Source organism: Schistocerca americana, chromosome 1 (genome assembly GCF_021461395.2).
Source record: "Schistocerca americana isolate TAMUIC-IGC-003095 chromosome 1, iqSchAmer2.1, whole genome shotgun sequence".
Lineage (NCBI taxonomy): Eukaryota > Metazoa > Arthropoda > Insecta > Orthoptera > Acrididae > Schistocerca > Schistocerca americana.
In genome coordinates, this window is record NC_060119.1 from 663951423 (window position 1) to 663968283 (window position 16861).

Below are 16861 nucleotides of genomic sequence, written 5' to 3' on the forward strand. Positions count from 1 at the left end.
CACATCTGCCCCTGGAAATGTCTTACAATTTAAAACCTGGTTCCTAAATCTGTGTCTTACCATTATATAATCTATCTGAAACCTGTCAGTATCTCCAGGCTTCTTGCATGTATACAACCTTCTTTTATTATTCTTGAACCAAGTGTTAGCTATGATTAAGTTGTGCTCTGTGCAAAATTCTACCAGGCGGCTTCCTCTTTCATTTCTTACCCCCAATTCATATTCATCTACTATGTTTCCTTCTCTCCCTTTTCCTACTGACGAATTCCAGTCACCCATGACTATCAAATTTTCATCTCCCGTCACTATCTGAATAATTTCTTTTTCTTTTCATCATACATTTCTTCAATTTCTTCATCATCTGCAGAGGTAGTTGGCATATAAACTTGTATTACTGTGGTAGGCGTGGGCTTCGTATCTATCTTGGCCACAATAATGCGTTCACTATGCTGTTCGTAGTAGCTTGCCTACATTCCTATTTTCCTATTCGTTATTAAACCTACTCCTGCATTACCCATATTTGATTTTGTGTTTATAACCCTGTAGCCACCTGACCAGAAATCTTGTTCCTCCTGCGACCGAACTTCACTAATTCCCACTACATCTAACTTTAACCTATCCATTTCCCTTTTTAAATTTTCTAACCTACCTGCCCAATTAAGGGATCTGACATTCCACGCTCCAATCCCTAGGACGCCAGTTTTCTTTCTCCTGATAATGACATCCTCTTGCATAGTCCCCACCCGGAGATCCAAATGGGGGACTATTTTACCTCTGGAATATTTTACCCAAGAGGACGCCATCATCATTTAACCATACAGTAAAGCTGCATGTCCTCGGGAAAAATTATGGCTGTAGTTTCCCCTTGCTTTCAGCCGTTTGCAGTACCAGCACAGCAAGGCCGTTTTGGTTAGTGTTACAAGGCCAGATCTGTCAATCATCCAGACTGTTGCCCCTGCAACTACTGAAAAGGCTGCTGCCCCTCTTCAGGAACCACACGTTTGTCTGGCCTCCCAACAGATACCCCTCCGTTGTGGTTGCACCTACGGTACGGCTATCTGTATCGCTCAGGCACGCAAGCCTCCCCACCAATGGCAAGGTCCATGATTCATGGGGAGGGAGACTAATGATAGTTAACTATTAAAACTCTACAGAAGCAGTTTCTGACTGCTACTTCACCCTGTTAATGTGTACGCTGTTACATATCATATCCTTTCATTTATGATGGAATCTATGAGCAAAAAATATGAATTGCCTCTTTCAATGGTATAAATTAATCATAGATAAAGTTCCAAGAGAAATCCTGATGCTAAATTGGTAAATATGTACTGCTTCTTTGAATTTTACTCACTTCAAGGATAAAACTGTAAACCATATAGAATTTTCAGTTACGGACAGCAACCTTACCATAGTTGCAGGGGGCAACAGTCTGGATGATTGGCTCGTGCGTCCTTGTAAAATTTGCCAACATGGCCTTGCTGTGCTGCTACCAGTACTGCAAAGAGCTGAAAGCAAGGGTAAACTTCAGTCATTATTTTTTCCAAGGGCATGCAGATTTACTGTATGGTTATGATGACGACATCCTTTTGGGTAAAATATTCCAGACATAAAACAGTCCCACATTCATATCTGCAGGAGAGCGTTGATATCAAAGAAAAACAAAATTTCCATTCTTTGTGTCAGAGCAGGGAATGTTATAACCCTTAATATGGTAGGTAAGTTACATCTTCCATAGATCATATGAACAGTTCTTTTATCAAAATTATGTGGAACAAATCAGTTTACAGAATATTTATACAAGTTTAGTCTTAACATTAATGAACATGTTATTTTCTTAGCCATACTCATGCAGCTACACTTTTTACAGGCTATCAGTTTTTAAATAGAAATTCATCCATGGAATAAAATGAGTTGTCCAAGAGAAGTGATATTAGGTTAGATTTAAAACTTGCTTTGCTACCTATGAGACATTTTATGTTATTGGGCAAATGACCAAAAATTTTTATTGCTGCATATTGAACTCCGCTCTGACCTGCTGAGAGCTTTAATAATACAATGGGCAATAAAGGTAATTTTTCCCTCTAGTGTCATAGCTATGGACACCACTCTTCTTCTGAAATTGTGGTGGATTAGTTACGACGAATTTCAGTAGCAAAAATATGTGTTGTGAGGATGCTGTCAAAAATACTTAACTGTTTGAACAGGTACTTGTATGATGACTGCAGGTGAATACTTTTTGCTGGCCAGATCCCCATCTTGAGACCGATACAAAAAATTAAATAACTGTTGTTAAAAGTACAAATGGTTTAAGATTCGTGTTTAGAAAGATTCAAAATTGTAAAAAAATTACTTACAATACAACAGTTATTACAGTTGCATGGCATCCCATTAAATGCTTTCACTGAAAGTTCTTTTTTTTTATTTTATTTATTTATTTATTTATTTATTTATTTTTTTTTTTTTTTTTTTTTTTTTTTTTTTTTTTTTTTTTTTTTTTTTTTTTTTTTTAAAATACTCCGCAAGCCACCCAACGGTGTGTAGCGGAGGACACTTTACGTGCCACTATCATTACCTCCCTTTTCTGTTCCAGTCGCGTATGGTTCGCGGGAAGAACGACTGTCTGAAAGCCTCCATGCGCGCTCAAATCTCTCTAATTTTACATTTGTGATGTCCTCGGGAGGTATAAGTAGGGGGAAGCAATATATTCGATACCTCATCCAGAAACGCACCCTCTGGAAACCTGGCGAGCAAGCTACACTGCGATGCAGAGCGCCTCTCTTGCAGAGTCTACCACTTGAGTTTGCTAAACATCTCCATAATGCTATCACGGTTACCAAATAACCTTGTGTAAGTTCACACCATAGACCAGATTGTGGTGCTTTATAATTTTTTTAAGAAACCTGATTGGTGCAACAAGTACAATGCTAACTGTAGAAAGTAGATTGATGTTGCTCATAAAAAATGATCCTAAACTTAGCATATGAAACACTGATATGGAATTCAATAACATCACAATATTTTAATAGAATTTTATAAACACTTTAAAAAATTAAAAAAAAAACTTATATAAGAATTCTAACTGGTGCAAAGTCTGTAGCACTCACAATTGCCCTCCATGGATTGATATAATACACAAAAGATATTCCTCACTATAACATATGAAACAGATGAGAAATTTAATATTGTTAAAAACTTTAAAAGATCTTTACACTAATAAGCCAAAAAACTGATGTAGGCATGCATATTCAAATACAGAAATGTGTAAAAGGCAGAATACGGCACTGTGGTTGGCAATGCCTATATAAGATGGTGGTGGTTGTTGGGATGTTTAAGGGGGACTAAACAACAAGTGTCTGGCGCAGTTGTTAGATCAGTTACTGCTCCTACAATGGCAGGTTATCGGGATTGAACATGGTGTTATAGTCAGCACATGAGGGTTGGAACACAGCATCTCCGAGGTAACAATGAAGTGGAGATTTTCCTGTACAACCATTTCACAAGCGTGGATCAGGAACCCAACATTTCTGCACCCAGAAAAAGATCCTGCAAGAATGGGCCCAATTATGACTGAAGAGAATTGTTCAGTGTGACAGAAGTGCAACAGTTCTGCAAATTGCTGCAGATTTCAATGCTGGGCCATCAACAAGTATCAGGATGCGAACCATTCAAGAAAACATCATCGATACGGGCTTTCAGAGCCAAAGGCCCATTCATATCCCTTGATGGCTGCATGACACAAAGCTCTACGCCTTGCCTGGGTCCGTCAACACCAACATTGGATTGTTCATGACTGGAAACATGTTGCCTGGCTGGACGAGTCTCGTTCCAAATTATATCGAACAGACGGATGTGTATGGGTATGGACACAATCTCATGAATCTGTGGCCCCTACATGTTGGCAAGGCACTGTTCAAGCTGGTGGAGACTCTGTAATTGTGTTGGACATGTGCAGTTGGAGTGATATGGGACCCCAGATATGTCTAGATACAACTCTGACAGGTGACAAATACGAAGCATCCTGTCTGATCACTTGCATCCATTCATGACCATTGTACATTCTGATGGACTTGGGCAATTCCAACAGGGCATGTGACACCCCTACATCCAGAATGCTACAGAGTGCCTCCAGGAACACTCTTCTGAATTTAAACACTTCTGCTGGCCACCAAACTCCCCAGACATGAACACTGTTGACTATAGTTGGAATGCCTTCAACATGCTGTTCAGAAGAGATCTCCACTCCCTCGTACTCTTACAGATTTGCGGGCAGCCCTGCAGGATTTATGGTGTCAAATCCCTCCAGCACTACTTCATAAAGTAGTCGAGTCCATGCCATGTCATGTTGCGGCACTTCTGTGTGCTCCTGGGGGTCCTACATGATATTAGGCAGGTGTACCAGTTGCTTTGGCTCTTCAGTGTATAGCATATAAAACATAAATGAGGGGTCTAATATCATTAAAAATTTTAAAAGAAACTTTAGAATGTCCCAAAAACATCTCCTCTTCCTATTATTTGGCAATTGTAGAGGGAGTTTCTAATGAGCAATTCATAATAATCATTACACCATTTTTAAAGACATGTTATAGCCTTACTTTTGGATGGCGTAAAAGGCTCTACTAAACATCCACTGCTGTCACCCTCAGCACACTGGCGGTGACAAATTGGTCACGGCAGAGGAAACTTCACCATGGTGTGGTGTTAGGTCTGGAACAGTAGAATCTTACTCTGTGATCTCTAAATAAGAGGGACAGAAATTATTTTTGGAATGTTCTGAAGTTTCTCTTAAAGTTTAGTTCAATTCAATTTATTGCTCATAACATGTAATTTTAGATGCACGTGCATTTTCAACTAAGTATAAAGTTTTTTACAATTACAGTTTTTTTTGTTTACATTATTTCTTACTACATTTTAACTCATGATAAATTCAAGTTATACAGGCATTTTTGGATAAGCCACTGCTTGACTCGCTGTTTAAAAGCATCCCCCGTCAATATCTTAACTTCATTTGGTAACAAATTTTTGAAAACAGCTCCTTTGGCATAGGGGATTTTTGCTGTTAAAGTTAATCTTCTGTTAACCATATGAAAATCTTTTCTATGTTTTGTTTCATAGTTGTGAATATCCATGTTTCTTTTCATGATCTTAGTGTTTTCTTCCACTGCCATTAAAGTTCCTAATATATACATGACATAAACTGTGAGAATATTGTGTCTAAGTTTTTAATTGTATTAAACTCCTCATTTATGTTTTATATGTTATTCTTAGGAACATCTTTGTGTGAATTATTTCAGTCTATAGAGAGCACTTCTGAGTAGTACTAACTCTGTAAGAAACATTTTTTATGAATGATGTAAATCGATTTTCTACAGACAGGTTTCTTTAAAAAAAATTATAAAGCGCTCCAGGTTGGTCGATATTTAATTGTGACAGAGAATTTTCAGTGCCGCATTTGACAGATTGCTCTTTAACTCTGATAAATGGTTTGTTGAACTACTATTGCATTGTAACTAACTTCTAAATAATTTTGAACCTTTCTAAACATAAATCTTAAACCATATGTGCTTGGAACCAACTGCAATTTAATTTTTTGTAATAGATCTGAATATGGGCAGCTGGCCTGAAACTGTTCATTTGGAAATAAAAGAATCTGATCAGGAGACTGAATTTGAACAGTTTTATATAAGTAATGATAGTGCACACTCGCAGATGATGCTTGTGTCTAGGTTTTATATGCCTCTATTTGTTGTTCAGAACTGAGTATCATTTGGCGTTTTTTTCTATGGGAAGAGTCCATTTCAAGAGAACCATTTAATAATTCTTTGAAAAACTTCATTAACAGTCTCTTTTGTTGCTTTATTTCTGATAGGATTTGTTATAACACTGGTACCATGTGTAAAAAGCATCAATTCTGCTTGTTAAATGTTAAATGGAAGGTCATTCACAATTATAAGGAATAGGAGTGGACCCAAAATTGAAGCCTTTGTGATTTCTCTCCAGTCACTAAAATTTTCTACACCTTCAACATTGTTTGAATTATTCAGCATAACTTTTTGCGTACTGTTTGTTAAGTATGATTCAAACCAATTGTGTGTAAAGTCATCACTTCCTTAAAACTTACGTTTTTGCAAGAGAGCTATGTGATCTACATAATCAAATGCCTTAAGAAAATCACAAAAAAAAACTGACAATATTTTGTGATTTAAGACACATAATATTTGGTGAGTGAATATATAAATAGGACTCTCAGTCAAGCAGCTCTTCTGGAATCCAAACCATGATATGCTAAGTAAATTGATTCTACTTTAATGTGAGACTGCTCTTGAGCAGGCTCTATATTACTTTTTCGAATATTTTGGAAAAAGATGTTAATAAGGATAATTATCCAAGTCTTTCTTTTCATCTTTCATATAAAGAGGTTTAAAAATTGCATATCTTAATCTGTCTAGAAAAAAATCCCTGTGTCAGTGATGTACTGCATATGTCACTAAGGACATTACTTATTAAGTTAGAATAACTTTTCAGAATTCTGTTTAAAATTCCATCAACAACATATGAGGTTTTGTTTCTTAGAAATTGTATAATTCTCTGAATTTCAGTATATTATGTTGCTGTTACTTCTAGTTGCTTTAAGTTTTGTGGTATGACATTTGTAATATATTCTTTTACTACTTCAACTGAATCATTTATCAGTATTTTTGCCGTTGCAGTTAGAAAATAATTGTTAAAGTCCTTGGAACTTGTGAATTATCAGCCACAACATTGTCATTTAGTTTAGTTGTTATGGCATCTTCTACACTGACTGGCTGTCTTGTCTCCCATTTGATAATAGTTTTAATCTTATTATCTGCATTATTTATTGACCAATGACAGGAAAGCTGAAAGGTGGAAGGAATTCAAAGAATGGCTCTATAAGGGAAATAAACTCAAAGATAATAATACAGAAAGGGAAGAGGAAAGAGATGAAGATTGAATGTTATATATGATACTACAAGAAGAATCTGACAGAGCTCTGAAATAGATAAGTGGAAACAAGGCCCCTGGAGTAGATGACATTCCCTTTTAATTATTGAGATCCTTGGGCGATAAAGCCGTGGCTAAACTTCAAGAACAATGTTATATTCCATTTCCAAAGAAGGCACACACTGACATGTGCAAGTGTTACTGAACTCCAGATTTACAGAAGAGAGAAAATATGGTAGAAACTGACCTAAAAAGAGATCAGTTTGAGTCCTGGAGAAATATAGGAACACATGAGACCATATTGATTCTACAATTTATCTTAGAAGGTTATAGTGACACAAGAATTTTGGTGTAAATTCTAGAGACACTCGGACTTCCACCATCTTGAACACCCAATATGTTAAAAGAAAGTAAGAGAGTGGAAATGTATCCAGTGCACCACCAGTTTCTATGTGCAAGTTGGAAGTTTGTAATGAGAAGATGAAAAGCGGGGCAGTCGAACGACGCCAACAAGTGTTTGCCGCAAGAGCCACAGACGCTGTGTGAGAGAACATGGAGTAATTAAATGCTATTCTTTACTGTGTTAGTGAATGTGATGGTTGGAAGAAAAAGAAGAAAAAAAAGAAAAACGATCTTTTGACTACAGACTTTTAACTTACTTCATGTCTTAGCTCTGAATAAAGCTAGATGCATGGGACGTCTATAAATTATTTGGTTGTTAAAACCAGGCAATTGTGACTACATTTATTTGTATCAAATGGGTTAAAAGCTCAAAATATGAGTGAAATACGAGAAGACAGAAAAATTTACATGTAAAATGTGAGAATGTTATTCTGCATAATCCAATACATTGTTAATTAGTGAAAACATAAAGTTTATATATTTACTCCACACATTCTATTATCAGAAACCGTTAGAATGTGGTGACTGATGTGATCAGGACTCGAAGAAAGAGGAATTTTCAAACAAAATCAAGATAAAAAGATACTGTGAATTGCTATAGCAACCAATAGTAACAAGGCAGGGAAATTGTCTCGCTGGGTTGGATTCTGCATAAATGGTAAAAAAGGGTGAAAATTAATAAGTTATGATGAGATATATTCGATGACGAAGATCCAGTGTGGAGAGTAAGCAGCCCTCACACACATCACGGGGGCATGGACCCCGTAACCAGCAACCAACGCCAACAGTGCCAGCTGCTGCTCACCAGTGCTGACTACAAATTCATTCACTGACACTGATGCTGAAACCAACCTTTGATGCTGCCGGCACCCATGCTGTTCACCAGCACTGATTACACACCTGTTCACCAATGCAGTATAAAACTCTACGCTGGGTGATCGAAAGTCAATTAATTGAATGTGAAGTTAAGGACACTGATCAATAATAGACTGTTAGTATAGATATTATACTCAGAGGTGAAATTCTTTATGATAACACGATCTAAAAGTAAGAAAAATATGGATAATACTCAAAAAACTGGGGAAAAATCAGAACCAGCCATGGCCATAACAGTAACAAAAGAAATGCCAGACTGGGTTGAAGTAGCACTAAGTCTTAAATTAGACTCATTGAATACTCAATGCTAGATTAGATGACCAAAGTGCAGCTGAAAATGCTCAAATTGCAACTTTCAGTAAAAAATCAGATGCACAGAGTGCAAATTTAGCTTCTTTAAGACAAGAACTAACTCTTGATTTAGATTCAGTAAATACTCCGTTAAATGATAGCTTAGATGAACAAAAGCTGGATTGAGCTGTGATAAGAAAGGAACTAAGTGCTACTTTAAGTGAAAAACTAGAAGCACAGGGTGAGGTTTTAAATGCGAAGTTCAATGCCTTAAATGATAAAGTGGAGAGTTTGCAATTAGATTTAAAGAATGAATTAAGTAATTCCCTGACTATCCATGTAAACCAACTGTTCACTGACTTTAGTCAGACCCATAGTAACCAGTCTCAGAACTTAGCTAAAGAACTAGAATTTGATATTGAAGATAAATGTAATAAGATAGAATCTGAATTTTGTGAGAAATTAGGATCATTTCAAAGTATATGTTACGCCACATTTGATGCAGTAACACAGAGACTACACACTTTAAGGGAACGTGTCGAGAAGCAGGACAAGGTAATTCCTAAAGTCCAACCACAAATTGCAGGTGTTAACATTCGAGTTGATAACAGGGAAAAGAATTTTAAAGAGAAACTAGCAACATCAGACACAATAAATATAAGTAATGTGGAGGAACAGGTAGAGGAAATAATCGATCAAAAAGTTGCCACAAGGACAATCTCCGGAAACATTTCATCTGTTGCTTTTTCCAAACTTAATGATAATAGCAATGTTATAGATGACTTCTGTGAAGAATTAAAACTTGTCCATGACAAAGTAGAAAATAGAATAACTTTACTTAATGTTGTGTTTCCTAATAAAGTGGTAATTGTTTTGTTGTAGGGAGGCTTTCACACAAAATTTAACGAGAAGTATTGGTTCACAAGTAATTGAGTGAGGTTAATGTCAGATCCGTGGGATCTGGCTGGAGTCACATCTGTCTCCGAGGGACATTAACATTCTGTGTTAACGGGCGGAGTGACGACCATCGGATCCCTAGTTGTTTTTGGTGTTTCTTCTGCAATAACATTTTCCTACACCAAATTCCCCCAGCTTCTTACACTATCCCCCTACTTCTTACACTATCATTCTACTTCTTATACTATCCTATCTTCCACTATTTGGAAGAAGTCGTCCTCGATTGTAAGAGGATCATGCCCGATAAGTATTTAAGTCGCCTTCACGCTTTGCTCTAGTCAGCAGTGGTTTCGATTGTAATGTCGACAGTAGCTGACGCAGTCTCTGGAGGAGTGTGTCCGCTAAGTATTTGGAAGTAGTTGTCCTCAGTTGTTAGAGGATTGTGCCTGTTAAGTCACCTTCACTCTCCACTCTAGTCAGTGGTGGTCTCAATTGTAATCCTGACAGCAGCTGATGCTCTCCACATATAGTTAGGTCTTATTTTTGCCTAGCTAGCCAGTCTCTCCCACCATACATGTATAGTTAGGTCTTATTTTTGCCTAGCCAGACAGTTTTGCTTAAGTTACCCTTCGAAAGTCATTTGTTATCCAGTTGGTCTACGCAGACCTGGATGCAATTAATAACTGCAAAGAATATTAGATTAATAGAAAATATGATTTTGTATGAATCATTACATAAGTGTGATAATATGATACATAATTTTGTATTTAATCCAGATTTTTTTTTTACCTTTTACGAAATGTGATGAATAGGTGAGGGTTTATATTAGTTTTTGGAGGGGTGGGTAGTGTAAGAACAAACATGGCTATCACAGAACACACACCATACCTCCCAAACATCCCTTGCAAACAAGTGTGACTAATTCTTCACCATTTGGCATTCCATAGGTGCTGAGATTTTTCTTCTGCGACAAAATTCCGATGCTCTTGGAGTATCCTCTGATGTCTTTTTTCTTTAATGGCATAAGTAAGATCTTTTAATGTTTTACACATACGAACATATGGGCTTCCTGTGTCATAGCAGCTGCCAAAGTGTGGTGGTGCCTATTATCTGGCGTTCTCTGACGTCTACTGAAACGAACCTATTTCTAACAGGTCGCTGGAAAATATTGTGAATGGTGGTTTGAAAAGCGTTACTTTCAAAGTAAATTTCCTTTTACACAAGTTGAACTATGTGTGAGAATGTACGATGAATTTCTTAAACCGCAGAGCATTTGATGACGAGCCATTTAGAAGTATTTCTAGCCCAGAAGATCAGACATTCACGTCATTATTATGAGCAAATTGATGTAATGCTACGGGGAGCTCTCTCTTCTCTGCAGTAGCTAATTTATTTGTGGAAAACTCTGAGGACAAGCCATTGGACTTTCCTAAAAATTTTATGTGATATATCTTAAAGTGTAACACGTGCAAAAAATATCAACATTATATGTGAAAGCTTTTCTTTTCTTGTAAGAACACTATGTGTGTTAACTTCTATTAGCTGACTACATCACATGTTCTATGATCTGAATATCCACTGCCATCGGCTGGCAGGATCACATGACATGAGCTAAGACTGGCTTACAACAGCGCATCGCAATCTCGATTACAATGGTTCGGAAAGTAACATGCAGTGTTTGGTGGAATTTGAATTTATACTTTTGTAATATGAAAATATGCAGCGTACATGTTGCTGCACATCAAAAATCTTCCCAAAAGGAGTTTTCTTCCCTGAGTTTCGTTTTGTAAAGTGCCGGGAAATTCTACGTTCATGTATAAAAACATAACCATTCAATGGATTGATTAGTTTTACAGTTCTGAGGGAAAATATACGGTCACTTAATAACGTGGAAAAAGGTTGTTTTCATCCAGGAGCAAGTGTATTTTTAACCGGGAAATCTGGGGAAAATCCTAGATTTTTTTTTTTTTTTTTTTTTTCTTTGTCCACGTATACACCCTGCACTCAAGTTTCGGCGAGGTAGGGATCTTGGGGAAGCGTTTCCTGTCTTTGGGGCTACCTTCTTTTTATTCTTTGATCAAGATTCTATATTGCATATGTACATAAAAAAAACTATGATAATTCTACATCAGGGATAAATAAGAAGGAAGTGTGAGTAATTAAGGAGAACATAAACCAAGGAGGAACTAATAAGCATAAGCCAGGGAGGAACTAATTGTGATAATTATCCAGGAATGTCAGTTGAACATTTGTTCTAATGATGTGTAAGATAGTGGGACAAGTATAGCATAAGTAAATGTAAGATATATTGTATAGTCTATATAAATGTGGTGTCTACTGCAAGCTTAGAAGTGGAAGAGTAGCGGAGGACTCTAGGTGATTAAGTGAAGCATTAGGAAGTGAGTGTTAAGTGTGAAATACATTTTATTTTCCAGAGGATATTTAATTATAGAGTATATAAAGATGTATACTTGGGAAATGAACCATGAGTCATGCTCAGGATGGATAAAGGGGGCAGAGGGGAGGGGGGTGGGGGCTGCACCCAGCATTTACTGGATATAAAGGGCAGATAGGCAGACCTGAGAAAGGCTGACCTATACTGTGCGAACAGGGGAACCAAGAAGGGGATTGACCTGTACCAAAGGAAAATAGGAATTAAGAGGGATGTACCTACCGAAACAGAAGGAGGAAATGCTCTCATAGGGTCAACCCATATGTAAAGTATAGGTATTGTTCCTAAAGGGAAAAGGACAGCATCGTGGAAGAAGTCACACATTTTGTAGGAATTATTCTGGTAAATTTGAATTCTATATTCCAATGGCATTATTATGCTTTATGTTTACGAGTGTCAGAACATTTTCATTTACATAGAGTTCCTCCAGATTACAAGTTACTGTAGGTAATGAAAACAGATAGTTATTATCAAAATGAAAAAAGAAGAGCAAGATATTAAGTACACAATTACTAAAAGAAATAGAATGTATACTGATTAAAATGTAAATTAGCGTTATGTGAGATATTAAAGTACATATTGAATATGTATAAAATATCGCGTGTTCAAGCTAAGGGGAGGGTTATGTAGTGACTCAAGAATTTAGGTGTAAATTCTAGAGACACTCAGCCTTCCACAGTCTCAAACACCCAATATTTTAAAAGTAAGTAAGAGAGCGGAAATGTATCCACTGCACCGCCGGTTTCCGTATGCAGTTTGTAATGAGAAGACAATAAACGGAACAGTCGAACAACGCTGACAAGTGTTTGCCACAAGAGCCACAGATGCTGTTTGAGAGGATGCGAAGTAATTAAATGCTATTCTTTGCTGTGTTAGTGACTGTGATTGTTGAAAAAAAAAAGAAAAACGAACTTTTTACTACAGGCTTTTAACTTACTCCATGTCTTAGCCCTGAAGGAAGCAAGATGCATGGAACATCTATAAATTATTTGGTTGTTAAAACCGGGCAATTGTGATATTTAATTGTATCTAATGGGTATTGGTGTAGTTGACTTGCAAGAGTTTGTATGATGCTTATATGAAACTTGTGGAGAGGAAAATACACCTGAGCTGAACTGAAAGTATGAGAGTACCGAGTTATTTCAAGTGAGAGAGATAGTAATTTATTGATTACTCTAACCAGCATTATTTCTTTGGAGAAGAAGTTATGGAGATTGACGCAGCCGCATATCCAGAGAAGAGGATCGGCTAAACATTTCAAGCAAGTCAACTGTAGTAAGAGAAGTGTGAAATTCACAATCCAGTTTTGCACCGCTTCTCTTGTCGCCAAAACCATATTGATTCTACAATTTATCTTAGAAGGTAGACTGAAGAAAGGCAAACCTGCATTTATACCATTTAAACCTGACTGCATGTACAGGAGTCAAAGGACATGAAAGGGAAATAGTGATGAAGAAGGGAGTAAGACAGTGTTGTAGACTTTCCCCATTGTCATTCAACCTCCATGTTGAGCAAGCAGTAAAGGAAACAAGAAGAATTGTGGAAGGGTATTAGAAGTTAGAGAAAAGAAATAAAAACTTTGATGTTTGCTGATGACACTGTAATTCTGTCAGAGACAGCAAATGACATGGTAGAGCAGCTAAATGGAACAAATAGTGTATTGAAAAGAATGGAAACAGTTACTTCCATAAAATATCTAGAAATATGTGTATGGAGTGATTTGAAGTGGAATGACCACATAAAACTAATCTTTGGTAAGGCAGATGCCAGACTAAGATTCACTGGAAGAATCCTCACATGAAGGAGATAGCTTACAAAACCTTCATTCGACCAACACTTCAATTTTGGCAGTCTGTGATCCATACCAGATAGGATAGGACTGAGATCCAAAGAAGAGCAGCACAATTCATTATAGGTTCATTTAATAAAAGCAAAAGCATCACAGAGATGCTCAGCCAACTCCAGTGGCAGATGCTGCAAGAGATTCGTTCTATATCACAGTATGGTTGACTGTTAAAAGCTCTGGGAGCGTATGTCCTTAGAAGTGTCAACCAATGTATTGCTTTCTTCTATGTATATCTCACAAAAAGACATCAAGATAAAATTAAAGAGATTCAAACCTATACAGGGATTTTCCAGCAATCATTCTTCCCACAAACCATTCATGACTTGAACAGGAAAAGGGGGAAGTGATACTGGTACACAAAGTACCCTCTGCCACATACTATAAGGTAGTTTGCAGAGTATATGTGTAGTTCTAGATGTCATGAAAAGAGATTATAAGATGAACATCAACAAAAAGGAAACAAGAGTAACTGAATGTACTTGAATTAAAAGAAACTGAGCGGGAGCAGTTATGGCCTGAAGAAATGCATCAAACAAGTCTTTGGACTGAAGACAAACAATAACAACAAAAACGTGTAATTTAAACCTTGATGTCTGAGTTTTTTATTTTTAGCTGCAATGATAATTACGATGATACTTTTAATTTCTCTGTATTTTTGACTAAATTTGGTAAATTTCTGTCATACAGAAAATTTACAATTTCATCTAGGGTCTTATTTATGTGATTTTTTTACAGGTGGTGTATTCATTGTGATTTTTGTGGGAATTGGGCTTGCATGTATCACTCTGGCGTTTGAATACTGGTGGTACAAACTGAGACCACAGCACAATGCCATTGTTGAAGCAGCTCCGCATAGAACAAAATCGGATTCACTGCAAGCACTTAATATGATGCGAAGCAGTTTCGACAAACGATATGGGTAATTTTCATATGCAATTTTGGGTACCTTATTTTAATTATAATATTGTAAAGCTGAAATTGCAAACTATGTTACAGAATCTGTATTGATTGTGTGTGTCATAGCAGTAGAGAGTACCAAAGCAAAGACTAACTTTAAAAACCTAATTTGATGTTGAGCTTCTCGCATTTGATATTCGTTCTTCAGAGCAACAAAAACATTATTATTCATAGTTTTATGACAAGATAAATATACTAGTTGCATAAAAAATTTGAATGCTTCGGATAGAATCAAAAATATAATTAACCAGACAGAAGTTGGGACGAAAGTGAAGTGAGATTTCATCATCATCATAAGCCAAGAGATCCACTGCTGATTAAGCCATATTGTAGGCAGTGGCAAGCATTAGGCATCCATTAACTTGGTTCCATGTTGCATCTGTTTGATTTTTAATGCTATCTGTCTTGCGCCTTCCTTATCTCTTAGAATCCAGCAAAGACCTTCCATGGAAAAAAACTTAAAATCAACATATGCATGTACATGTAAGGCAATTATTATGCTATTGTGGCTTGTTTCTGTCAAAAGGAAAGAATTTACAGAGGTTATTTAAACATATTGCATTACTCTGCAGAAGACATGCATACATTAAATGTTACATAGTACTCATGTCATGTGACATTGTTGATAACAGTTACACTAAAGATACAAAGCACTACAGCTCTGTGTGTAATAGCATACTGTCCCACCTTTGGAATTCAGTACAGCAGTGATTCTGGGTGACATAAAATTGACAAGAATATAGTAGGTTTCCCGTATTTTTCACCAGATGTCTATGGACAGGTCACTAAATCTCATAAATTATGGGTGGCACAGAGCTGACACCTGACAGCATCTCAGATGTTTTCCATTGGGTTCAGATCGGACAAATTTGATGCCCAAGGCATCAACAGGAGTTCACTATCATGCTCCTCAGACTACTGTACTAAGGCTATGATGCAGACTATTATCCTGCCAGAAGAAGTCATATCTATGAAGGAAACATCAGGCATGAATGGGTGCATGTGGTCTGCAGTAATGTTCATGTAATCCCCAGTCTTCATTTACTACCACAGATCACATGGAAGCCCAGTTGGATGCCTCCCACAGCATAGTACTGCTCCTACTGTGCACAAGCCCACCAGTGCTGCTGCTGAGCATTGCTTTCGTTGAAAACCTAAACAAAAATGGTTGCTGTGACTGGGCTACCATAGAAAATTTATTAATCTATAGACAATCTGAAAACTCTCAGATCTCCCAGTTAGTTTTGATAATATATCTCTGTATACAAAAGTTCCTTTATACATTCCTTTGAAGCTACTTGGGAGGAATTATGAGGTAAACATTATGCTTTGTTCAGACTTGTGCTACTTAAACACACTTTTTATTCAGCAACCAGTGCTATAAGTAAATTAAGTTGCCACTAGGAGTAAATAGAAGAGGTCACCATTAGGAGAACAGTATCTCTCATAGTGGCCAACTGTCTTACACATGACTTTTAAGAGAAAGCACTATATTCAGAAACAGTGTAACTTTATGCCCATTGTCAAAAGGATGAGACTTGTGATCTCCTCTTGTACATCAGAAACACTTCTAATGTTCATTCAGCATTTAAATTAAATTTATTTTATGATAAACAGGAAAAACGCTGGACATTTTGTTATGTAATAAATCCTGAGAACACTGGGGGCACAAAGGGTGCAGCAAGCTCTATATTTTCAGGCTGCAAGTTGTCACCATACTTCACAATGTTCAGTTTCACATGGTATGTTTGTTTCTGATCTGATGACGTGTTGTGAGATTCAACAGCTGACGGTAGCTTTTTGAGAGAAAGGGTATGCAGAAAAGCAAAATAATCATTCATTGCTGGTAGATTAAGTTCATGTAAGGAACCATGTAAAGAAATGGAGGTTTCCAACATCACATCCATCTTTCCTTCCTTGGAATTGGAAAAATACTTAACAGCACAACATTAAATATATGGCTCATCCATCCGCAAAACTGAGGAACTTGCTGGGTCCCATGAGAGATCATTTTAGCCTTAGCCAACAAATGTATATGAGATTTTGCCTCACAGTGGTATGTTGTATATTGGGCAAATGTGTCACACAATGCAAGACATTGTAATAAATATCATCAGCACACATGCCTGGGCCAACCACATTAAAGTGCATTGTCTTAGCAGAAAAAATTGCATCATGTG

General features: G+C 36.9%; 1 protein-coding gene across 1 annotated transcript in view; it reads left to right on the plus strand.

The window, feature by feature from the left end:
* The window catches only part of LOC124544638 (ionotropic receptor 25a), a 424769-nt gene that overhangs the window by 390997 nt on the left and 16911 nt on the right, over positions 1 to 16861 (plus strand). Inside the window, exon 17 of the mRNA XM_047123253.1 lies at positions 14460 to 14643. Coding sequence (XP_046979209.1) covers positions 14460 to 14643 — 184 coding nt within the window. The remainder of the gene's footprint in view (positions 1 to 14459; positions 14644 to 16861) is intronic.